We start from the raw sequence: 24,934 nt of genomic DNA, 5'->3' as shown, positions 1-24,934 counted from the left end.
AGGGAGCCCGATACAAGACTCGATCCCAGGTCTCCAGGATCATGCCCTGGGCCGAAGGCAGATGCTCAACTGCTGAGCCACCCAGGGATCCCTGAAGCTTGACATCTTTTAAAGCTCTGCTGCTCTTTGGGCCGGAGAAAAAAATCCAGTGGGACAGAGCGACACAGTGAAAGTTGCCAACCTGCATGTGGCTGTCGCTGCGGGAGGAGCCGTGTTTCCTGGGGCTCTCCTGGGTAGGCCCCATCTTTAATGGGGAGCAGGTCCAGGTCTCTGGAACTTCAGGAGCAGTCTGGATCAAAGGGACTCCGGCTTCTGAGAGTTGTTCCTCTTGGCCATTCATCAGACCCTTGGTGGAAGTTGCTCATTGCTAATACTCAGGGGGGCATACCTAGAGGGGTCTGTATTTTCCAGGAAGAAGGCTGGAGAGGCTGGCTTTACTTTGGGGAAAACATCTGGACACTTGTAGGTCATGCGTGGAATTTCCTGGCCCAGCCTCGTTTGGAGCAGGATCCGGTGACTGTGTTCGTTTCCGTTAATGCTCCAGGGTAGAAAGAATGGGCTGAAGGCACACTCTGGAGGGCAGGGCTGCCCGGAAGGGAGGGTCCTCACAGCATCAGTCTCCAAGGGTCTCTGTTCTTGGGGAAGAAGGTGGAGGGGACAGAGCCCAGAGTGTGTGTGAGGCAGTGGGGTGGGAGTGCAAGGCCAGCCCAGCCAGGTGGCGTCCCACCCTCAGTCTCCTGGGCATCCCATTTTGACTCTTCCTAAGCCAGTGTCTGGCAAGGTTTGTAAGTGCTGAAGTTTTGTGACCAGGAGCTTAGGGTCTGAAGGGGTGTCTCTGGGCAGAGGTGCACCCAGAATGTTCCTTCCTCCAAAGGGCTTTGTGGACTTAGCCTGCACCTTTGGTCAAAGGTGCAAAAACAAACCATTCAGAGTAACTTAGACAAGAGGGTATGTGTCTCCTGTGACCTACGGGGAGGTTTCTTCTAGGAATAATTATTATCAGGATGGCTTTGGATAAAAGGACCCCTCTTGCCCTTCCCCCCGAAAAACTGGAAAAAAATCTCAGAACAACCTAAAACAATAGAGTTGGTGGCTTTCACAATCATGTTCTTTGATATATAGCAGGGGATCTACCTCTGGGCTGCCTGGGGCGACCCCTCTGAGCTGCCCCCCTCAGCTGCTGGGGGAGCCTTGTCCTGCAGCCTCTGGCACTGTCTGCAGGAACCTAGAGCCACAGTGCTGTGGGGAGGAAGCCAGGGAGCACTGGAGTCCATGGCTCTAGGAACTGGTCTTGAGCAGCTCATCTTATGTCTCCTGCCCTTCCTGGGATGTTGTGGGAGGCAAGCCCGTTCCAGGGACAACTCTCAGGTGTTTTGACACCTGTAGGGAGTATCTTTAGTGACCAGGGCAAGGCTTGAGAGAAATGACCTGAAGCACGGGGTAAGGAAGAAGCAAGAGGAGGAAGGCACTGAGGCGAGGCTGGAAGTTTCCAGCAGTGTTTTCCTGGGATTTTTGTTGCTGATGGCAGCTGATGCCGGATAGAGGTGGGGTCCATGGGAAAGGACTTCAGGAAAGAAAGGACGAGGTGTGCTTGGGTGGAAGGTGGTGCTGGAAGGTGTTGTCTGTGAGGATGAGGGAAAGCAGGACTTGAGAAGTGGAGATATATGTCATGTCCAGTTGTTTTAGTAACAGATGGAGGAAGAACATGTTGGAGCCAGCGCCTCCCTGGGGTGTAGCTCTTAGCACCCAGCCTGACTGCACGGTCCTGGGGGTGCCCCCAGGCGCCAGGGCCTCCTTGAGGTTGAGCTAGGGCCCCCTGGTCACCAGTCATGTGCTCTCATGCACAGGATAGTGGGCTGAGCCCTGTCCCTTCATGTGGCCTCAGTGGACTAGAGCAGAGTTGTCTCCTTCCTGGAGGACAGTGCAAAGCTGTCCTAGGTTCCTGGGCTTGTGGCATTGCCAGTTTGCTCTGTGCCCTTGGAGCCTTAGTTATGGCATCCGAGCAGTAGGGTTAACCTCCACCCCTCTCTCTGTTGCTGACAGATTCTGCAGATGGGAAACAGGATGCATGCTCATGTTGGGGACCCTGGAGAAGAAATGATGAATAAAATGTTTGTGAAGTACTTTGCTTGTGGTTTTTTGTTTTTAATATTTTTAATTTTTTTTCTAAAGATTTTATTTATTTATTTGAGAGAGAGAGAGAGATCACAGAGGGAGAAGGAGAAGCAGATTCCTTGCTGAGCAGGGAGCCTGATGTTGGGCTCGATCTCAGGACCTTGGGATCATGACTTGAGCCTAAGGCAGGTGCTTAACCGACTGGGCCACCTGGGCACCCCAATGTTTTTTTTTTTTTAATATAGCATAATTCCTAGTGAAGTCTGGTAAAGAAAACCTGGAAATGCAGACACATTGTGCCAAAGGATGCTTTAGTATCACTCCTCGAGAAAACCCCCTTAGTGCCTGTGAAGTGGAAAAGAAGGTGCTAAACCTCAGAAAGCAGCCTGCTCAGATGGGCTTTCTCCAGTAACGCACTTCTCATCCTTTGTGTTTGCTCTCCTGGCTTTACATGATGCATTTCCCAATTTATTCTCAAAATCTATTATATTATACTATACTGTGTCATGTTACATTTGTCATTTCCTGAATACTGTTTTTCTCCAATCTCCAAATGTGACCGTGTCTCTGAAACTCAGGGCTTACATTCCTGGCATGGTGTTTGGAAGGGAACCAGAGGTATGGGGGTGATGGGTATGGGCTTTCCTGGAGACACATTAATTGCCTAAATCTCAGGGGCCCTGGGAAGTAGTTCCCTCATACCCAGATGTAGTATGTTATTGGTAAAAAATAATATTAAATGAAATTGGAGCAATCAGGTTGTAAGATAGAAAAGGCCAAAGAGGCAGAATGATGGCTGGGCCCTTTCTACCTTGGAGGCCACTGTGATGCACAGACACGGGCCTGGCCTGCAGGGAGCTCACGGTCCACTGGGGGAGCCCAGTGTTGTATAATCCAAAGATGCACATGGGTGTTGTAGGCACTGGGACCCACACTTCAGCGTTCAGTGGGGATGAAGTACTGGAGGGCTGCATGGAGGAGGGGACACTTCTGTTGAACCTTTCTGAGCAGGTATCTGCTGGGCGGGGGGCGGGGAGGCAGCCAGGTGGAAGGAACAGTGAGAGCCAGCACAGAGGGTGGGAAAGGCCCTGGAGGGCTGGTGGAAGGCAGGGTGTGGGGTTTGGCTTGAGTACACAGAGTGAGAGCAGGAGGCAGAACCAGAGGAAAATTGCAGGGGTCAATCTTGGAGCACTTGGAGTCCCGCTAAGGAGTTTGGACAGCAGTGGACAGCCTTTGATGGAGTCATAAGACCAGGTTTGGGTTTGTGTTCAAGGAGAAACGGAGAAAAGAGCCCACCTTTGTTTATCTTACTCTGTGATCACACAAGTTGACTATAATTCGGAGTTTCCAGATTTGCCACTTAAGATACTGGCAGCCTCTCTTGTTTAATACATGGGTCCTTACCCGTAGGTTGAAGAGCCTGCCTTCCTCTTTAGGATTGTTTGGAAATTGGCTTTCCTGAGACTTCCCCCTGAGGTCCTCCCTCCTTAATAAAGAGCCTCCAAGTCTCATGCCCCTATATGGACAACGATTTAGTGCCTAAGCTGCTGCCCACCAGGGAGCTCTTTGGAACTGGCAGGGCTGTGGGCTGTTCTTCAGGCGACAGAAGGACACGTGCCCAGTGCCCACAGCTCACCCTGACTAAGTGGAATATACAGCTTCATTTTACTTGCATCTCATTGTACGTGTAAACAGAAATCTTTTTTGTTTGTTTGTTTGTTTGTTTTTTGTCTTTTTCCTGAAAAAAATGTATGGCCTCCTCCATAGCTAGCCTTGCAGATCAGAGCTGCTAAAAGGGCTGGCCTGACCCTGGGAAGCCAGAATGTATGTGCGTTTGGGTGGAGCAGGTCAGCAAACAAGGAAGGCAGTCGGAACTTGAGGATTTTGGGAGGAGCGGTGGCAGCAGGAGGCCAGAAGGGAGAGAGAGAGGCAGCTGCCTGGGAAAGAAGCCACTCCTGTGCACCAGGCCTTTCTGAAGCTACAAAGGGAGGGGAGGCTCCCAGGTGAGGTTTTTGAGGCAGGGAGGACAATGGAAAAGGGAGGGCTTAAGGCCCAGGCCTGGAGGCTGTGAGGAAGCCAGTGGTGTTGTTCTGCTGTAGGAAGAAGGGATTTGGGGGATGGGGTGGAGATGGGCTGTCCAGGCACCAGGTTCCTGCTCCAGACCCTGGCTGGGCACTTGGAGTTCTCCGAGGAAATGAAGGAGCAGCATCTGAGTCTTCAAGAGGCACCCAAGCCCTGAGTTCCCCCTGCAGGTGTCAGGAAGCAGGGTGCATTTTCTTCTTGTCTGGGACCTGGAAAGAGCTAAGGTGGAAAGCGTGTGATGCACAGGGATGGGAGGGGCCAACTCACCTCTGGGTGCCCCGCAGATGAGAACCCGTGGCCTGCTTCTCAAGTGTCTGTGCCTGTGGAGGCCCTTGCTCAGAGTGATGTTGGCTCTCTCCTCCTCTTCCTCCTTCCCTTTCTCTCTGAAGCATTGCTTCTACATCCTGGAGTGAGAAAGGTGTCTAAGGGGAAATCGAGGACTTGTGGGGCCTCGGTCTTGAAATAGCACCAGGGAGTGTCTGGTTATTTTTCTGTATCCGAGTATTTTTGCACATTCTTCGGTGGAAATGCTAATTTTCCATCACTGGTGTCTTTGTTGTAGGTTTTCTATTTATTTGCTTAGCGGCTGTGGAATGATGGAATTAAAAAATTTTTTTTAATTATTTATTTGAGAGAGAGAGAAAGCAAGCATATGCAGGCTCTCTGCTGACCAGGGATCCCGACATGGGACTCCATCCCAAGACCCTGGGATCATGACCTGAGCCGAAGGCAGACACCTAACCAACTGAGCCACCCAGGTGCCCCTGGAATGATGATTTGGTCGATGGATTTCTATCAAGTCTGATCTTGAGTGGCCCAGTCTGTTCAGTCCTTCGTTGATCTCGACCACCTGAGCCAAGCAGATGAACCCCCTCTGTTGTTGGCTTTTGAAAGAAGTGCTATATGGGAATGTCAAGAGTCAGAGCTTTTCGATCTTAAATTCGGGGAGAATTTGTCAGTCTCCATTCATACCAGAGCACGTGCTCTCGCCAGTACCACCTCCTTCCAGTTGTGTGAGCCAAAACTGAGGCAAAATCCTTGATTCTTTCCTTTTTTTCTCATGCTTGATCTGTCAACATGTCCTGTGACAAATAAAGAGGAGATAAGCCCCTAATTATTTAATTCAACTTTCATTAAGATTCCAGCTGAAACCAGAAGCATGACTTTTAAAATAGTAGGAACCTTGAGATAATGGAAAACTTTGAGCCTTTGATACAAGAGATTTGAGAAAACAAAGCACAAAGCTGCCCTTGTCCTAAAAATAAGAGAGAGGCTGGAGCTTGTTTCTAAGTCAGGGCTCGAAGGCCCGAGGCATTGAAGTAGTCAGGTGGCCATTGTCAGATTCATACCTTTTTCTGACCCTTTCATCATCAAATTGAGTGGTAGAGTGGCAGGAAGGTCAGCTCTGAGAGTCTATTTTAACTCAATTGGGTTATTGTCACAAAACCCTTAACCTTGAGAGGGTTTGCCTGTTTGATGTGGGAAATTGTATCGTTCATTGGAGCTTTGTTATGTGTAATTGAAATCTGAGGTTACTTATCAGCCTTGTCATATTCAAACCACTGATTATGGCTCCCATACTTTTGTTATTAAATCCACCGGTGTAAGAGATGATTCAGGGTCTCTTGGGGTCAAGAAAAACTATCTTCTTTCTTTTTTTTCTTTCTTCCTTTTTAAAAGATTTTATTTATTTGAGAGAGGGAGAGAGAGAGACAGCACAAGCAGGGGGAGGAGGAGAGGAGAGAAGCAAATTCTCCTCTGAGCATAGAGCCCAACAGAGGGCTCGATCCCAGGACCCCGGGATCGTGACCTGAGCTGAAGGCAGGTGCTTAACCAAGACTGAGCCACCCAGGCGCCCTACGAAGAACAGTCTTCTTTCTTGTATCAGTGATGGTGACAGTAAAAGTAAATGCTTATTTTAGCCCACACTTTTCAAAAGCACACTTGGGATCTCAGCTTTTTCCTCCACCTTCCACGTGGGTCTCGAGTCCGACCACTCCTCACCTTGGCTGCCAATCAGTCTAGTGCTCGGCCCCACCTTCTGACTCTGGACTCAGTCTCCTCGCTGATGTGATGGGCTCTCCCTCTGCCCCCGCTGCCACCCTGCTGCTGTCATCAGAGCACTCACGGTGGCCTTCACAGAGTCCTCCCCCGTGGGAAGCCCTCTGCAGGCCTTCCAGCTTCTCAGGGCAGACTTTCTGCTCCTGGCCCTCCTCCCCAGGGCCCATCACTCAGCCCACCCTTTGCACCTGGCAAGCTCCTTCCCATCCCTGGGCTCTTCACCAGTTTCTCGGCCTGGAACCTTCTTTCCCCAGCTCTGCGAGGACGGGCTCCTCCTTCCTTCTTCATGTCCGTCTTCGTGTCTGTCTTCCTTTTAGGGTACGCCAGAGAGAGAAAAACTCTCTCTGCACCCCAGAGCCCAGAACGAACCGAGTCAGCACTCCTTCTACTTTGCTGATTACAATTTGTCAGAGTGGCTGTGAATTAATTCAGTAAATATTCGAGTGAAATTTATTGCTTGATTTTACAATTCCTCGCCCACAGCCATTTTAGCAGCGTGTGTGTGTGTGTGTGTGTGTGTGTGTGTTTGTGTGTGAAAGAGAGAGAGCATGAGCTGAGGGTAGGAGAGTGTGTTGGGTGTGTGGGAAGAGCAAGAAAATCACATTCTCTTCTCATTGCTCTGTAAACCCATGAATCATTGGTATAACTGTCCTCTGGCTACAGGGGGCTTTAAAGAAAATAGGACTGTGCTTTATGTTTCTCTGATTAGGTTCAGGCGAGGAATACAGGAATCTTAGTTGTAGGATTTTGAACTTACTAACGACTGGAGCCAGTCAGCGCCTTCTCAATGCCTGATTGTGCAAGTATAGACTCACTTCTCAGCAGCCTCATGTGGTCCATGTTCCTGCCTCTGCAAAGGTGAGGAAACGGGCCCAGGGAAGGTGTGTTAAGGCACCTGTCCAAAATTTGGAGCCAGATCTATAAATGCTCGTTTTTATTTTTATTTTTTACGAATGCCATGCTGTTTCCTTCTATAAAATTCTCAGAATCAGATAATTCAGATATTATATGTGAAGAGCATGATTTAATTCAGACTTCATCAGTTCAGAATTTTTTTTTTAAAGATTTTTTAAAAAATGTGTGAGACATAGGCAGAGACACAGGCAGAGGGAGAGGCAGGCTCCCTGTGGGGAGCCCGATGTGGGACTGGATCCTGGGACCCCGGGGTCATGCCCTGAGCTGAAGGCAGACGCTCAACAACTGGGCCACCCAGGTGCCCAGGTTGAGAATTTTTTATAAAGATTTTATTTATTTATTTGGGGGAGGAGGGGCAGAAGGGGAGACAGAAGAATCTCAAGCAGGCTCCAGGCCTCGATCCCACAGCCCTGAGATCATGACCTGAGCTGAAATCAGGAGTCTGACACTTAGCCAACTGCACCACTCAGGCGCCCCCCTGTTTAGAATTTTTTTAATAAGTGGGTCAAAGACTGAGCGATGTGGCTGCATTATGTATGAGAGAATGGTGTGAAAATATCCTGAAGTAGGCAGTGCCTTAAGAGAAATGCACGTTTTCAAGGCATTGAACAATACTTATTCTCTGCAACTGGCAGGCTGTTTACAAGCCATTCTTTTCCTCGTGGTCACATCAGTGGTCACATCAAGAGATCGGAAGGAAAGGGACAGAGGATTTAAGTGCTCCCTTTTCATACAAAAGCACTGTTTGCAGACATTGGTAGAAAACAAGCTTTTAAAACTCTCTAAATGTCAGGCTTCTTACTAAAGAGTTCTAGCCATCCCATCCCCGGCCCAGGTTTGCCACATTTTGCTTCTGGGGCAAAGTCATCATTGAGACACACAGTGGACCACACGTTGCCATTTATTTAGCAGAGCTGGGAAGGAATTTTCCGGGAGAGTTTGTCTTTGATCTGCAGAGACCAGCTGGGGGAGGTATTGGCTGAGCATCACCCCTGGGCAATGCTGGGGGCGGGGGGGGGGGTGCGGAATTACTGATTTTCAGATAAATGAAATATAACAATGACTGAACCTACTCTCTAAATCAGGAAAGCTTCAGGTCTGGGAAGGCTCACTCAAGGTCAGCAGTCTCAGCAGGAGGATGTGATGCTGTGATTTGTTATCCCAGCTGCTTCGATCTCACAGGGGGCTGCTCGGGGGGTTTAGCAAACTGGGTGAAATCTGCCTGTAAAGTGTATACAGTTGACCCTTGCACTGCGAGGCTCCATTTATATGTGGTTTTTTTCCAATGCAGTTCAGTGCTATAAATATACTTTCTCTTCCTTATGATTTCCTTAATATTTTCTCCTCTTTTATATGGGTTTTTTTCCGATGCAGTTCAGTGCTATAAATAACTTTCTCTTCCTTAATATTTTTTTCTTCTCCACTTTTATATGGGTTTTTTTTTTTTCTGTTGCAGTTCAGGGCTATAAATATACTTTCTCTTCCTTATGATTTCTGTAATATTTTCTCTTCCCCACTTTTATATGTGTTTTTTCAATACTTTCTCTTCTTTATGATTTTCATAATATTTTCTCTAGCTTACTTTCTTGTATGAATACAGTATATAATACATGTAACATATAAAATACATGATAATCAACTCTTTATGTTACCAGTAAGGTACTTGGTCAACAGTAGATTGTTGGTAGTCAAGTTTTTGGAGAGTCAAAAGTTATACTTGGATTTTGACTGCATGGGTAGGGGGGATGGTTGGTGCTCCAAACCCCTGTGTTGTTCACAGGTCAAATATTTATGTTAAATGCAATGACCTCAACGTGATTCAGTAATGAATTCATGCTGAAACATTAAGAAGAGACGAGTATAGGGATGTTGTCCGATGCAGGAAAGTCCTCAAATCCTTTGTTGTTGTTATTAATAATAATTTGCAAAAAAAAAAATTTGCAAATCTTTGAAGGACTACTCTAAAGGCGAAATTTTAAGTGATGAATTTTAAAGTCAAAACACACGAGCTTTTATTGTTGATGGAAAGGGCAGGATTCAGATTAGGAGGCAGCTTCCAAATGTGCTTTTCCTCCTTTTGACCAGAGATGGGGGTGGGGGGATTGGAGAAACGGGGTGGGGGGCATGTGTACACACACACACACACACACGCACACTGGGAGAAGGGAGAGCAGAGGAGAGGGAGACAAATACTGAGAGACTCTAGGACAAATAGAAACCCAGCCCAATTCAGAGTCTCAGAGACACGCAGAAATAGATATGGAGACAGACAGACACTTAGGTGAGGGTGCTTTGGACATAAAGAACCTGGGAGCCCTGAATACTAAGGCCGAAACCACCCTTGTTCTGCTGAGTGGAAAGAATCTGCTCTGAGCTTGGTTAGCACTTGCGTCGCCCTTGACCCTGTGATGTCTGTCGCCCTCTGAGGTGTGAGTCAGTGAGGGTAGCAGAATTCAGGGGCTGGCCTGAGCCCCCTGAAGAAGGCAGTTGGGGGGCCCCAAGGGTCTGGGTGTCCACAACCTCCCCTGTCACCCAAGGTAGGTTCCAGGAACCTCAAGTGGTTGTAGTCAGGAGGGCAGGGCTGGGGCCACTTGGACACGCCCTTGGTGGTTGAATGAGGGACAGGCTAAGGTATGGCGAGGGACAGCAGAGCATGAGAGAAAAGGGCCGAGGACAGGGGATCCAGGCTGGCCTGGCAGGTGCCCCCATGGGGATCATGAATCCAGATGCGGAAACCCCATTGTTTGATCCATCACCCCAGAGCTGAGGATGCCTTGGAAATCCGATGGCACCCAAATGTTTGCAGACTCTAGCTGCCGTTTGCAGGAGCCCTGGGGTCACAGAAGAAGCCACTTGGTTTGGGACAAGGGGCACAAGACCTATGCTCTTGTCTCGGCTCTGCCCCGTGGGACTCTTTAGCCCCTCAATGAGTCACAGGTCCCCTTGGCTCTGGATTTTCAACCTCGGGCCCCAGAAGGATGCTCATGAGCTTCTTGAGAGCAGGTTGCTGGTGTGTCTGACTTGGCCGCCCAGGTGCTTGGCCCAGAACAGGTGACAAATCCTACTGAGATTGTCGTGGAACAATGTCCCTGTATCCCCATGCCTTGCCTGTTGTGGGGGTCAGGTGGGAAGAGAGGTGAGGAGGCTGAAGAACAAGCTGTAAGGTTGGCTGAGATGAGCAGTCCCTGGGGGAGGCACCCCCAACCTGGTGCCCAGGTCCTGCCTGGGAAAAGACCCTGACAGCAGACGTTTGTGGCTTGTACATGGTGAGCCCAGGAGGCAGGATGAGTGCTTTCTGCTGGTTGTGGGAGCACCTGAAAGGGCAGGTCCCAGGCAGGTGTGTCTGCCCTGGGCTGTGCAGGGAGGAAGGCTATATTCCAGCTGCTGCCCCTGCCCCAAACCCCTGGTCCACTCCTCTTACACCATGCTACCCTGCACAAAATCCAGCTAATCAGACCCAGGCGAGGCCCATTCCTTGCATTCTGGAAACCTGGGCTTGGGGAGAGCATGCTGAGCAGATCTGGGAAGGCCCCTGGTGTCCCCAGCAGCGTGGCTGGGCCCTGTCCTCTTCAGGCCAGCATCCTCCCCTGTAGCAAAGCGAGTGTGTACTCATGCTGAGATATCTTTTCTGATTACAAAAACAACACTTATGTTGCCTCTGTGCACTTATATTCCTGTCTCTACACAGGTATATGTCTGTTATGTAAATGTGCATGGATGTTTCTGTATATTTATGTTTCTATATAATTATCATATCCCAAATAAGCTCATACTATATATAATTCCTTAATTTGCTGTTTTTTCCTACTTATTACTCAACTTGGAGCTCTGCTGACTATACACGTGAACCTACCACGCCCACGTCAACAGTGTGTGGTGCTGGGGGCGGGTCTGGCACTTGCCAGGTGCTGGGGAAGCCTGCCCTAGTGGGTGACCAGACATTATGCTCTTTCTGAGTTCTTGCATCGTCTTTTATGGTCCTTCTGTCTCACAGATCCTCAGGCTTCATAGATGCTGTCCCTACACCCGTCTGCCCTGCCCTTTCTGATTTGTTTTGGTTTCAGAAACACTAGGTACCAAACTGTCTTGGTCTGTTGAGGCTAGGTAAAACAAAAGTGCCATAGGTGGGGCAGCTTCAACAACAAACATTTATTCCTCACAGTTCTGAAGGCTGGAGAATCCCCAATCAACAGATTCGGTGTCTGGTGAGAGCCTGGCAAGGCGGTTCCCTGGGATTTCTTTTATAAGGACACCCTTATCCTTATCCTTATCCTTATCCTTATCCTTATCCTTATCCTTATCCAAGGGCTGGATCAGGTTCGAATCACATCCATCACACTGGGAACGAGATTTCAACATGAATTTTGGGGACACACATATCCAGTCCATTGCACAAAGCTACCAGAATAGTATATAAAAGAAGGATAAGTGTGTTGTCAGACAATACCAGAAGAGCTTTTCATCAAGGAAAGTGCCGAATCTTTAGCACACGTAGTTGAACAGAGACGTTTTTGTGTTCCCTTGATCGCCGGTGAAGTCTTAGCTGGCTGGTTTGCTTGCTCACAGTCTGACCAGGTAGGGTGTTCTGGAGTTCTCGCTAGAGAAAAGGGAAGGACTCCTAACGATAGTCTGTAGAAAGCTCCTTCTTCTGTCTTTCTCATTTCCATGTGTTCTTTTCTTTTCTTGCTAATGTCTATAAATATCTTATTTCTGGTTAGATTTTTAAGAATCTGACTTTAAAGATTCCAGCTTAGGTTACCCAAGCAAGGAGTTCAGCGACACAGATGAGATTTCGGAGATATCGTTGCAGAAGGCAAGGGTATTAAGAGGCAGTCGAGTCCCTTTCTTTGTCAAGTCCTGAGACTTGATTGGCATTCTGGCATTTCTCCAGGATCCAGTTGCAAACAGGTGGCATCAGGAGCGCGGGGCTGCTGGCTCAGCCTTCTTTCTACCCTGCCTGCCCTAAAGCACTCAGCCACTGGAGCGTCTCTTCCGCTAAGTGCCTGGTGTTGTTGCAAATTAGGTGGTTGCAGAACGAAGTGTGTGTAGGGATGTTGCGTTGGGCACATGTGTGTGTGCACCCAGACATGCACGACACCACACCGAGCCTCCTCCATTCTGGAAATACTCCTCCCCCTCCCCGCCGCTGGGGTTTGTGGGCTGTGTGCACCTCAAGGGAAGGATGAAGATCACCCTGAGAGGCCCGGTGTCCTGCAGGACGTACTTCTGTTCACAGGCGGCCTGGCAGGACAGCCGTCCCACGTAGTGTGTAGGCTCTAGATTCTCCTTCATGCCCAAATCTGTAGCTGTGACTAAATAAAATAGGAGACTTAGCTTGCTAGCAGATCACATTCCCCCAGCTTCCTAGTGGCTGGAGGCCACGGGCAGAATCAGAGCAGCAGTAATCAGGGGAAGGGATTATCCTTACAGTTATTTTTCCCTTTATTGGACAAGTAATCCAAGGGCCCAGGCAGTCAGGGGACTTGCTTGAGTTCACCCAGTTACAGTGAGTGACGTCCTTGGAAGGAATTCTATGGCAGTTGCTCATTGCCTTGGGGAAAATTCTGTCTCCCATCTTCCATTGGATCTGAGTGGGTTGCTTATTTGTGTGTGCTCTTAGCCTTCACCAGGCCGCTTCCCTCCCTGAGATGCCACCTAGCCTAGAAACGGCCAGTGTGTCGACTGCTGGTGCCCCTGGACCCCCGATGGTATCTCCAAGTGGCCCCCAACTGCTAGCTACTTGAATCTGAAAATGGGACCTGCTGTAGCAACCCGACAGATGCTAGGTGCCGGAAATCTTGGGAGAAGTGTGCTGTCATCTGCTTTGGTTCTTTCCTGGAGCATCAGCCTGGAAAACTCTAGCAACCTGGCTTGCCAGAACTAGCTCTGTGTTCATGGAAGACGGCATCTGACCATGGCCTCCTTGGTCACCTGACAATCCAAGAAATGTCTTAGCATTTGGTCCTGTTGCAATGACATTCTCCCTTGACCTAAATGTTGAAGAGCGATATTGCAGAGCAGGTTCCTTTCCTCTCTGCCTGATGGGCACATTGAAGTGAAAGAGCCTTTCCGGCCAACCCCCCTCCCCCAAAATGACCAGTCTGGTCAAGCTGCTTTAGGGAGGAGGGAAGTGTGTGTGGGTGTGCGTGCGAGAGTATGCACATGTGTTGCGACAGGGACTGTCGCATTTCTTGACAAGGCTGTCCAATGTGGTGCATTTTGATAGAATTTAGTGCAGGACAATTTCAAAAATACCCTTTCTTGCACAAATCCATCAAACTCTTAGATGCAGAGATGAGGGAGATGGTCTGATCTGCCAAGAGCTCTGTGTTGTTTCTGGAGGGTCTCTCTCTCTTCAGGAATGGCAGGTGTCTTTCAGCCTGGAGGGTGTGAGCCAAGGCATAGAGCTTTGGGTCAGCACTGTCGCCTCTCTCTGGGTTTGGTTTCAAAGGGAAGGAGGCCTGAGGGCCACTTACCTCTTGCTCAGGTGGGCCCTCCAGGGGGACCTGAGAGGGTGGGGCTTATGTCATGGGAAGCCCCCCTGCCTCTAGAGTGCCTGCACTGTGGCCTTTCACTCTTGGGGGGTGGTTCCAAGATCTCTATCCCCAGGCTCACTTTCACTAGAATTCTGAGAATTTGCCATAGAAATAGATAACTTTCTAGGTAGATAACTTCTTGGGGCATCTTGGCTCAGTTAGTTGAGTGTCCGACTCTTGGTTTCTGCTCAGATCATGATCTGGGGACCATGGGATCAGGCCCCACATGGGCCTCCACGCTCAGCAAGGAGTTCTTTCTCTCCCTCTCCATCCTCCCCTCCCCCAGCTCCTGCTCTCTCTCTTTCCCCCTGCCTCTAAAATAAATAAATAGATAAAATCTTTGAAAGAAAGAAGAATGAACTATTTCTTGATAACGAGATAGCACTTCAGTAGAGGTAACTTTAGATTTCCTGGCAGGGAAATGCAGTTAGGTGCCAGGGCACTGCAGTTAGGATGGGGGAGGCTCATACTTGGACACAGTGTGTAATGAAAACAGGCCGGTTCTATTGAAGGTCCAGCCAAGGCTCTGCCAAAACGAGCTGGTTACCTTGGGAAGTCACCGCAGCTCCCCTGGCCTCAGTTCCCTTGCTTGTTTAGAAGGATGTGATAAGAGATGCCTGGGTGGGTCAGTGACTGAGCATCTGCCTTTGGCTCAGGGTGTGATCTGGGGTCATGGGATGGAGTCCCACATTGGGCTCCCTGCATGGAGCCTGCTTCTCCCTCTGCCTGTGTCTCTGCCTCTCTCTCTCTGTCTCATGAATAAATAAAACTAAAATCTTAAAAAAAAAAAAAAAAAGGACGTGATAAGCATGTTGGAATGGGAATTTTTCTTCCATCTTCAGAGTTGGAAGATTCATTCTGTGGTATTTGAGATTTACTTTCCCAAGCCCTTGAATTACCTCCTGTAAGACTTGAGCAAAATGTAACTGCTTAGTGAGAAGCCAAAAAACAACATTTATAGCACCTCTTTAGTGAGAGATATCCATGTTTTGGGGCCCCTGGCTGACTCAGTCGGTAGAGCATGTGACTCTTGATCTTGGGGTCTGGAGTTTGAACCCCACGTTGGGTGTAGAGATTATAAATAAATAAGCTTAAAAAAAGGGAGATACCTATGTTTTATTTATACACATACAGATTCACACATGCTTTTGTGTATATACGTATATGTGTGTGATTATATCATATTATGCTAACTTTATCATGTGTTGTGCTAACTTACATTGATGTATTTGTGTGGGTGCTGATCTTATACTATTTTGTTGTTACAGTTCATAGAAGTAAAACATGAAACTATTGAAAGTAAACCAAAAAGATAGCGCAACAGCCCTAGGGTCCTACATTTTGCCAGCTGTCTTGCTTTGGGGACAGTTTCCACGAAGTGCTGTATTTTAACACAGTGTGTCATCTGTGGAGGGACTGATTTCTTCATTGTGTGAAGCAGAGGTTTTCAGACTCTGCTCAGTGGGACCTCAGAACTATATATTCTCTGAAATCCGAGGAAATATTTGAAACAATACTTTAAAACTTTGTTGACACACACCTGGGGAGCTTGGCAGGTTTGGTTTCCGTGGCTAACACAGTCTCTCTGTACTTGGCATTGGGTTACATGTTTCTTCCTCTCTCTCTTTTTTTTTTTTTTTTTTAAGATTTTATTTATTCATGAGAGACACAGAGAGAGAGGCAGAGATATAAGCAGAGGAAGAGGCAGGCTCCCTACAAGGAGCCCTATGCAGGACTCGATCCCAGGACCTGGGGATCATGCGCTGAGCCAAAAGCAGACGCTCAACCACTGAGCTACCCAGGCACCCTTGGGGTTACGTGTTTCTATCTTTCCTTCCATTCTGGATCCTCCATACTGTGTCGCCTTGGATACCACCAGCATATTGCCTTGTGCCGATGGATTAATTTGGTTTTGTACTGTCAGGTAGCTGTTTGGCCCTGTCTGCCTTATTAAAGAATATCCGTGATCACAGGACAAACTATTAAGAAACAGGTGCTGTTTGCAGTCACTCATCAGTCTGCATCAGGACTCTGCCTGGTAATGTGCAACCTGGGGAGCAGTTAGCAGATCCCAGGCTGCCGCTGGCATCCAAACCCCTGGTGTCAAGTTATCAAGTTTGTCAAGATAGCTTTATTGTTCCCAGTGATGGACTTTGTCATAAGAATATCTTCTAAATTGAGCTTATAAAATAAATGAAATCCTGCTTTTTTCTCAGTGCATAGGATTCATTTGGAAGAAGAGTTCTACTGTCAAAAATGTTTGGAAACCACTGATACAGTAAAAAGAGGGCAGATTTTAGAGGCAGACAGTTCTGGATTTGAACCCAACTTCCAGTGCTTGCTAACTAGATGGCCAAGGGCAAAGTAATTTGCTTCCCTAAGCCATTGTTATGCCATCTGGAAAATGGGCCTGTTCTCCAGCAGGCAGGCTGTTTTTGGAGACTACGGAGAAAGGTACAAATGGGCCTAGCCCGGTGCCTGACACAGAACGGAACAGCTCAGCATATAACTATGATAAAGCTTTTCATGCTAGGAATTAAAGTCCTCGTATTTCATGACTGGTCATTAAGAGCTATCTTTTATGGAAAGACATACATCTTATTTTATTTGCGTGTATTTCCATATTACCTTGTATAGAAAATATCGTGTATGCATATCCTGGTAAATGCATTTTCCTCTAATTTAGAGACGTTTTAGCGGACTGGAGTGGCACATTCTTTCTGATGCATCTTTGCGGCAAATTAATTTCCCTTTCTTTCATTTTGAAAGTGCATGGAGCCTTAACAGAATAATTTATTGTACTTATTTTTTTCTAGTAGGGAAAAAAAACATCAAACAGCCGAGGGGAGCTGCTTTTATGCATTGGGACTCCAAAGTGCTGCTTTATTTTTATGTACAGGCTCTTTGTGGGTGGACTGCAGAAATCCCTGCTCTTGGAAATGTTTCTGAGCCCTCTGGGAAACTGAACAGGGGGAAAAGAGCTAATTAAAAAAGCTGCCATCCGCCTCCTCTAATTAACTTGCTCTCTGCTCCTGGGAGAGGGAGCGGAAATGTGAACACCACGCGGGCAGCACCGGAAGTAAATGCCATTCCTGTGGTCCACGGTCGCCCGTGGTGTTTTGATGCAGAAGTGGTTCGTGGTAAACAGGCAAGGGACCACAAAGGGGCTTGGTGTGCCCTCTCCCGCCCGCGCGGGCAGCGGTGAATGTGGCTCCTTCTGAGCAGGTGCACCGGCCAGGCAGCTGCAGCAGGGGGGACCTCATTGGAATTCAGCAGCTCGGACCCGAGAGCATCCGGCCCTCCCTGTCGCTTGCTTGTGCTGTTGGGAAAGAGCAGGGGTCCTTTGTGCTCTAAAGCCGCACGTCGCCAGGGCCCAGGGTTGCAGAAGCCCCGGGAAGAGCGCAGCCGTTCACTCCGTGCCTCCACCGCACGCTGGAGCAGCTCACCGCGTCCGTGGCCGGCAGTGTGGCTAACTTCCTCCTGACATCTTGGACACATTTAGATCCCAGGGGTACGGCAAGGGGATCAGGGGTGGGACCTCACGGGACAGAGGCTGTCCTTCGGCAGAGATGGCTTTTGCGACCTGGCGGATGTGGCCCTTGGTGGAATGGGCCCAGTGGATGTGGACTGCGGTGACCAGCAGTGGAGACTCCAGCCTGATGGCCCTCCAAGGAAGCTCTGGAAAGAGGCAAGTTGGCTCCGTGCGCCTTGTCCTGACGCGTGCAGCGACGGGGGGCAGGGTGACATCCAGGGCCCGCCAGGGGGACCCGATCTCTTATTCCTCTTTGATTCTCCAGTGCGTGACGTCCTTGTGTTTTTCATGCTGGCGAACAGGCCCTGCAAAACTCCGCTACCTTGATCTGCTGTCGTCCACGTGTGTATCCTCACATCCCCCAGACAAAAGCTAAGGCCTTTGATATTAATGTGTGTTTGTAAAAAGTCAGCTGGCCCCCATCCTGTTTGTGTGGGTTCAGTCTTTACGCGTGAAACTTGATAGCGTGCAAGCTTCAGCTCATTGGATCTCGTCAAAAGCAGCTCTGAGGTTTCTGTTCTGTCTCTTTGGGTCCCTGGAGGGCCTTGCGGCTGGTTGGAGGAGCCAGGGTTCTTGGGGGTGGGGTCTTTGGTGCTGATAAAATGAGTCACTGACAAGTTGTAAAAAACGTCAATGTGTAGATTCTTCTGAAGGAAAACTCGCCGGATGGCTCCTTTTTCCTGTGCTGGCTGACGGTGGAGGAGATTGGCTTGGTTCCTGGTTCTCTCCGCCTGCTGGCAGATAGTCTTTAGAAGATGCTGTCCTGCGTGGAGGTCACTAGTCCGTTGACCCTCAGCAGCATGAGCTCAGCAACGTGAGCATTTCATGCTCTAGACTCACCTGGTTCGTCACCCTCTGATTGTGTGTCTTCACCCAGATTTGTCTGCTGGGTCACTTTTGCCAGCAGCAGTCCTGAGTATCCACCCTCTTGATGATTACCTTCCCTGTTGCAAATGAATAAATGGCATTTTAGTCTCTCTACGATATCTCGAGGTGGGAATCAGCCCAGGGGATGCTGCTGCCGTCGCTCGTACTCTGGCATCCTCAGAGTGAGGTTGGTCCAGGGCATCTTGGGCAAGGGAGGAGCTGCCCCTGCAGCCTAAGGACACATGCTTGGCTCCAGAGGTCTCATTCTTTTTGGCTCAAAATTGAGCCCCTGGGAGAAGCAGGATGATGGAGAAGGGCTATCTGCTCTGGGTTTTCTAGAGTCCAGGACAAGGCTTTAGTTTATTGAGCAGCCTCCCTCTTATTTCTGAGTCGGATGTCCTTGGGGTGGAAGTTTGGTCCCGTTCCCTGGATGAAGAATCTTCCTTGAGAGCAGACCTTCCAGCAGAGCAGCAGCGGTTATTATCGTTCTCAGTGAGGTCAGCAGGCTGGGTTTAATGTCTTGGTCTGGTACATCCTCCAGCGAGCTGGCTTGTCAGCTTACTTTTTTGTTCGTTCGTTCGTTCATTCATTCATTCAACAGATATTTATTCATTGCCTCCTGGCTTAGGCTCAGAGATGCTGTGATAAATAAGGCTTGCTGCCCTCATGGCCTTGGAGCTCAGTAGATGAGAAAGATAACACAATGAGGAAGTGAATAAATCTAGAATAAGTTATGAGAAGCTCTGGGAAGGAAGGGCAGGGGAGAGAATGATGGGGCGAGAGACCATATGAAATTTGGTTTCATGGAGTATGGACCCTATGATGTGTTGGAACCATGGCATCGTAATGTGTTCTGGGAATATCAGTTTGACTGAATTGGTGCCAGAGTTGATCAAAGGTTCCCTTGTGTTTGTATTTGTCACTGAGGCCAGAAATATGTATTTCTCACGGGGCTTAGTTCAAAGCATACATCATTTGGGAACAAAGCTGGTGATAATGAGATTCCCTCTTGGGAATCATGCTGGGAAATGACTTTCCTCACATCTTTCCTTGAACAGTTAAATTGGGCAACAAGCCTGGATCTCGCTGTCCCGGGTAGGGGTCAGAGGGCCACACAGCCTCAGCAGTGCTGGCCCCCGGCCCCTCGGAGCAGACTCAGCCCTGGCCCCTGCCTAATCCTGTGCTTTTCTCCTTCTCTCTCCATCAGGAGTTCTGACTCTGAAGAAGCATTTGAGACTCCCGAGTCCACGACTCCTGTCAAAGCTCCACCAGCCCCACCCCCGCCACCCCCCGAAGTCACTCTAGAGCCTGAGATCAGCGCACAGCCTCCCCTGGAAGAACCAGGTAACCAAGGTCAGGTGCTCCCCCGGGGAAGCTTGGGAGCAGCCCTGGGCTGGGGCAGCTGGTTGGGGGGTACCCACTGGAGCTCCTTAGACACTCCCCAGCCACTGGCGTCTTTCTGCTCCAGGCTCTGCTCACTGTATCTGAGTGAACAGATACAGTGGATTATTCTGTTTGCTTTGATGATGTTTAGGGCTGGCCTGTGGGGAAACCACTCATTTAGTCCTGGTACCTTTCACTTGGCATCCAGAATTGGGTTTGAGGGGACAAGTGGGTCTGGGAGGTTTCTGTGTGGAATCCTATCTTGGGTTCTAATATTTGGCCCTTGATTCCCATAAGAACACTAGTTCTAGACAGCCCACATGAATCTGCATTTGCGTAAAGACCATAGCCTCCAGGGGCTGGGGAATGGAGGTATGTAGTAAATGGGAAAGAAGAGAAAGCCAGAGATACCCAAACCCATGCAGGATGGTTCATTTATCCCTCATTAACCACAAGTCCCCTGATTTCCTATCACTTTCCAGCATCCTGTCTCCCTAGTGTGACTTAAAACACAGACCTTTCCCTACCTTTCAAGTATGATTGCTGGAGGTAGGAGGGGATGGGATAGATCTCGGTCCCCAGTCTCAGCCTACTCACCTGGCTCGTGTTTTGTGTGTGCATCCTCCAGTTACACCAGCAGGAGTGGGACTACCTCCAGCATGGAAGTTTAATATGAGAGCTGGAAGGAGAATGGGGACTGCCAGAAATGGTCCTGCAGGCTGGTCAGGGGTCAGGTGGTCCCAGAAGTGATTCTACAGGCTGGTCAGGGGCCAGGTGGTCCCAGAAATGGCCCAGCAGCTGATTAGGGGGCTGGGTAGTACTGTCCTTAGACCTGCACTACCTTCCTGCATTGGGTTGTGTATTTTAGAGGGCCCCACTCTGACTTTCCTCCAGCCACAGTCCTCTCTACGTGGTGAGGCTGCAGGGCCAATCTCCTAGACCACACTCTGGATTCCTAGGGGCAGCCACTTCCTGGGCATATCTGGTCCCCTTCCCATGGCCCATCTTCCCAGGTTGACTTTACTCATGTTTGTATCTTGGAGGAACCAAGGATGGGGCCGAGACCCACAGGTGGGGTGTCCACACACCTGTGCTCAAGGCCACCCCAGGTGAGGGAGGAGAAGGAGCAAGCTGATGGCTGGGCCTCCATTCATCCTCTTACCCTGGCCAGAAGCCAGGGGAACTGTAAAGTCAAATGACATTTTGACCTTGATATTGGTTTTACAAAAAAAAGGGTAGAATTCTTTCCACCTGTCCTGGGTTCAAACAGGCCATTATTTTAGAAAGGGTAGACACTCTGGGGCCGATTCCTAAGCAGATTTGCTCCCCAGTCCTGGGGAAAAGGGTTAGGACCAGTTTTGGGGAGGGTAGATGTCTTCGCTGGTGTCTGACAAATACGATTTTCATACTCTCCCGTCTCTGACAGCTCATCAGCTAGTAGGATCTGATTCTGCATGGCTAGCCTGGGGGCTGGGCCCTGAGAGGGGAATTATTGCAATTTATCTGGTTTTAAAGTAGAGAAGGAGCCAGAAGGACTGCTGAGAGCTTTTTAGCGTTCCCATTTTTTCTTCCATATTATGAAACATCTAAAAATTCATTTCCTGTAATACTGCAAAAAAAAAAAAATCACCCTTAGATTGTAAGCCCTAGATCAAACATGTGATTGGAAGTAAACTATCCTTTCTTGTGGGTACAAGTTCATGCCCACACATGGGTGGGATACTTTAGGAAAGAATTGAGAAGAAGATGATGGTGTATTACAGTGTAGGGTCCATCCACCTGCTCCACGGAAGTGCATGCACAGGGAAGGATGTGAGCTGATGCATGCCTTCTAGAATTTCCAGCCACTCATCCTGGGAGCATCTGGGGATGATTTGGTGCTTCTGTTCTTTCCTGTGGCCTGTCGTTCCTTCTGCCTGACTTGCTTTTCAACAAAGCAAAGAACAATCTCCATTCTTAAAAACAAACACGCACAGCACCGGCCTCTTTCTTAGGACGGCAGCTTCGGAAAGAATGAGCATCACAGGGGATTGAGAGACAACCGCCACCCAGAAGGGGTTGGAGCTGGTAATTGCCCCGAGCCACAGCCCCACAGAACTTTTCACGACATCAGTTGGAGTCTTTGAACAGGGATTTTCTGCTTCTCTTTCTTGGAAAACTCCAATGAAGCTAAATATAAACCGCTTACATAATGAGGACTCTTACGGTTGGGATCGTGACTGCTTAGAGCCCCCCTGGATTGGGCTGTACAAAGATCTGTTTGATTTGCTGCACTTGTTAGAAAAGTCTGCTGGTCCATTCTGCAGACAGCGTGGGGCACAGCAGAGGTGTGAGTAGGCGGGTGTACCTGCTTTCAGAGGTGGCTAGAGGGGGAGAAAGGTTCCTTCGGAGAACCGCAGGAAAGAAAGGGCACCGAGGGAGATACCTATTGTTTGGCTTTCCTCTGCAAAGTGCCTGGAATATTGCTAAAGGTGCCAGAAGAGCCACATGAAATGATAGATTAGACCCTTGGCTGTGAATAAAGACCTGATTTGCTCTCCTAGAAACCCACATGGTGGGAAGCAATCAGGCAGTGGCCTCACTTTGGGTCCTGCCAGCATGTATGTGGCCCTGGGGACAGGAGGATGGGGGGATGCCCTTCATCTAGGCTGGACTGGGCCAGGATGCAGCTTGTCTGAGCCCGGTTTTCTCTTACCCGTAAAATGAAGAGGGCAGCCTGCCAGCCCCCCAGGGTCCTCCTTCCCTTTCTGGCCTTCCCTGGTTCTGAGATCACAGTGTGTGGCTGCCGTATGGTGGCCAGTGTGGGGCATACGTAGAAATAAACAATAGCTCCCATTTAAGTGTCCACTGCGTGCCAGGCCTGTGCTGGGTTCTCTTTGAGTTTCATAACCAGCTCAGCCCAGAATCATCCCCCTGTGCTCACATCCCTGTGTAACATTACCTGCTCCCCCAGTGGGAGGTGGAGATTCCAGACCTCGCCCTCCATGAGGGGTGCTGGGATCAGAACCCAGAACTCTTGACTCCTTTCCATTGGGAAACCAGGCTGCTCTCTGCAGGTGAAGCGAGCTGGTGCATTAAGGTACCCCAAGGCAGAGGATGGACAAGCAGTTGTGAGGTGGGCAGCAAGCGGATGGTCAGTGAGCTGAGCCTGGTTTTGTGATACCAGAGGTGGGCTCCTTCGATGGTTGCCCTCCCTCCGGGGACATTGCTTCCCCTGTGGTGAAGCCTATTTTCTTCCCTTCGCTGGGAGACTGCCCAGGAAGGCCCGTCTTGGGGCCTTGGAGGTGACTGGAGACACTGCCCTGCGTGCTCTAGACCTTTCCTCTCTGCCGCAGGGGAAGGGTGGCCTTTGCTGAGGCACTGATTGTGTTCCACATGGTTGTTCGTGGCCAGTGTCTTTAGGGGGACTCAGAAAGGAGCTCAGCACACCCAGTGGCTTCTGTCCCCCAGGGGACCATGTCTCCATACACATTATTACTTACCTTCCTCTCCCCTGAGTCTGCAGGGCAGGGGTGCCCCTACAGAGAGATAGGAAGGCATCCGGGAGCCCAGCCAGGTGAGGGCCTTCCCAACCTTCCCTGGGGCAGGGGTACAGGGAGTGGGTGTCACTTTCACATGCACAAGGGTTGCCGTGTCCTGGTACGGCTGTGCCCTGTGTTGGGAGCTTAAGTGGTTCTCACTTTTTGTCCTCACGAGAATGCCTGGTTTTCAGCTGAGGCTCAGAGGTGTCCACCTGCAGGAGGAGGGTGGGCACACCAAGAATCTGGAGGGGCTCCGAGCCTCCGAGCGAGCACTGATTTCCCTTAATGACTTTCCTGGGGGAACTGACTGCTCTCTGAGCCCCGCTCAGTGGCCCCTGATGGCCCCGCGAGGTGCACAAGGATTTCACGATGCTCATGGGCCCAACATACCCAGGTGAGTAGCTCCTTTCCTCCCAGGACAGAGGATGAGCTGGGCCCTGGGACTGTTGTCCTGCTACAGCTAGAACAACAGGTCACATTTGTGCATGTTTTCCTTGCAGCAGGTACTGTTAGAAGGATGACCTCTGATTTATGCCACCCCTGCGAGGTGGTTTTGGGGACGGTGACAGTGAGGCACAGTGAGGTTACGGAGCTTTGGCCAGGGTCACCCAGCTGAGCAGCGGCAGAGCCAGGGTCTGTGTCACCTGGGGCCCGTGAGCCCTGACTCGGCTGGAGTCCGCACTGGGGCGTGTGGTGTCCTAGTGATCCGTCGCGATGCTATCTTCTTTAGCTCGTAGAGAAAGCGCTTCCAGAACTGCTGGTTTCATGCCCCCTGTGACATGGAGGGGAGGTGGGAGGTGGGGGGAAGTCTGGGAACACAGGCTGAAAGAGCAGAGTGGCCACTGTCAGAGTCACCCCTGCCGGTGCCTCTCCCCACCTCCCAGGAGTGAGAAGCACGGAGTTTGTCAACAGGAAGACAGCCCGGTGCTTCCCTGGGGCCTGGCCAGGGGTGGACAGTGGCCCGCCCGGCCGGCAGCCCTGTGTGGGGAGAGCCAGGGCAGGACGTGGGGTCGGGGGAGGAAGCCGCCGAGCTCTGGCCCGGAGGATGCAGGAGACAGCAGTCCCCGGGGCAGGGGAGAAGGGACATTCAGTGTGCCCCAGGCAGAGCCGGCACCCAGCCCCAGGCTTTGCACGCTGCCCTGCAGCGGGACTGCACGCTCCAGCCCCCACGGTGCTCCTGGTGCCCCTGGGGAGATGTCACTCTTTGCTCCTTGCACTCTTTGCGAGGTCCCTTTTATGTTCTCCCATCCTAACTGGGGCGGCTTCATTTGGCTGCTCACACGGTGGGCTCTGGTAGGAATGAGCTGGTTTGCATAGAGAACTTCCATCTCTAAGCAAAGACACCCTGGTTAATACTTGTCACTCCCCACAATGCCTCGGGCCGTGCTGCTCCATCTTCAGATTTTGGCATTTGAAGGAAGGTTTGAGAAGATAGACGTGTGAGATCAGGGCAGGCGTCCAGGAGGCAGCGGGCACAGACCCAGTGGGTTGGACCTAGTGGTCCTCAGGGCCCAGCAGGGTGTCTGTGAGAATCTGAAGGCCCTCCTGGTCCGGAGGAGCAGCTGGCTTCTCATGGGCCTCCTGCCTCTCTTGTTGGCCCATTCTGGGCTTGGTGACAATATGGGAGGGTGGGCACACAGGGACCGCCCCTGCTGCCACTTCCACCCTCCTCATGCCCCCTATCTCCAGGCAAAATCCCTGCAGGCAATCAGAGCTCACCTCAAAGGTCAATCCAAGCCAATCCAGGCTCCTCCTCCAAACCATTTCTGTGGCCAGATATTAAACTGTTGCCCCTGGAGGTTTTCAGGTCCTGATAGGGAGCAGGTGCGGTGAGCCAGCCCAGCCCCCAGACTTCCCTGCTCATGGGCGGCCTGTAGCACCCGTGAGAAATGGGGGTTCGGAGCCCTCACCCCAGCTGTGCC

General features: G+C 50.2%; 1 protein-coding gene across 17 annotated transcripts in view; it reads left to right on the top strand.

The window, feature by feature from the left end:
• Positions 1–24,934, top strand: part of TACC2 (transforming acidic coiled-coil containing protein 2) — a 206,033-nt gene that overhangs the window by 136,029 nt on the left and 45,070 nt on the right. For 11 of the 17 annotated variants that reach the window (XM_077877359.1, XM_077877366.1, XM_077877365.1 and 8 more), the window contains one exon: positions 19,316–19,461. In XM_077877359.1, the coding sequence (XP_077733485.1) occupies positions 19,316–19,461 (146 nt within the window). The remainder of the gene's footprint in view (positions 1–19,315; positions 19,462–24,934) is intronic. The other 6 variants (XM_077877369.1, XM_077877368.1, XM_077877358.1 and 3 more) reach the window with 1 other exon arrangement.

This window comes from Canis aureus, chromosome 29, assembly GCF_053574225.1.
Source record: "Canis aureus isolate CA01 chromosome 29, VMU_Caureus_v.1.0, whole genome shotgun sequence".
NCBI lineage: Eukaryota > Metazoa > Chordata > Mammalia > Carnivora > Canidae > Canis > Canis aureus.
This window is presented reverse-complemented; position numbering and strand designations above follow the sequence as displayed.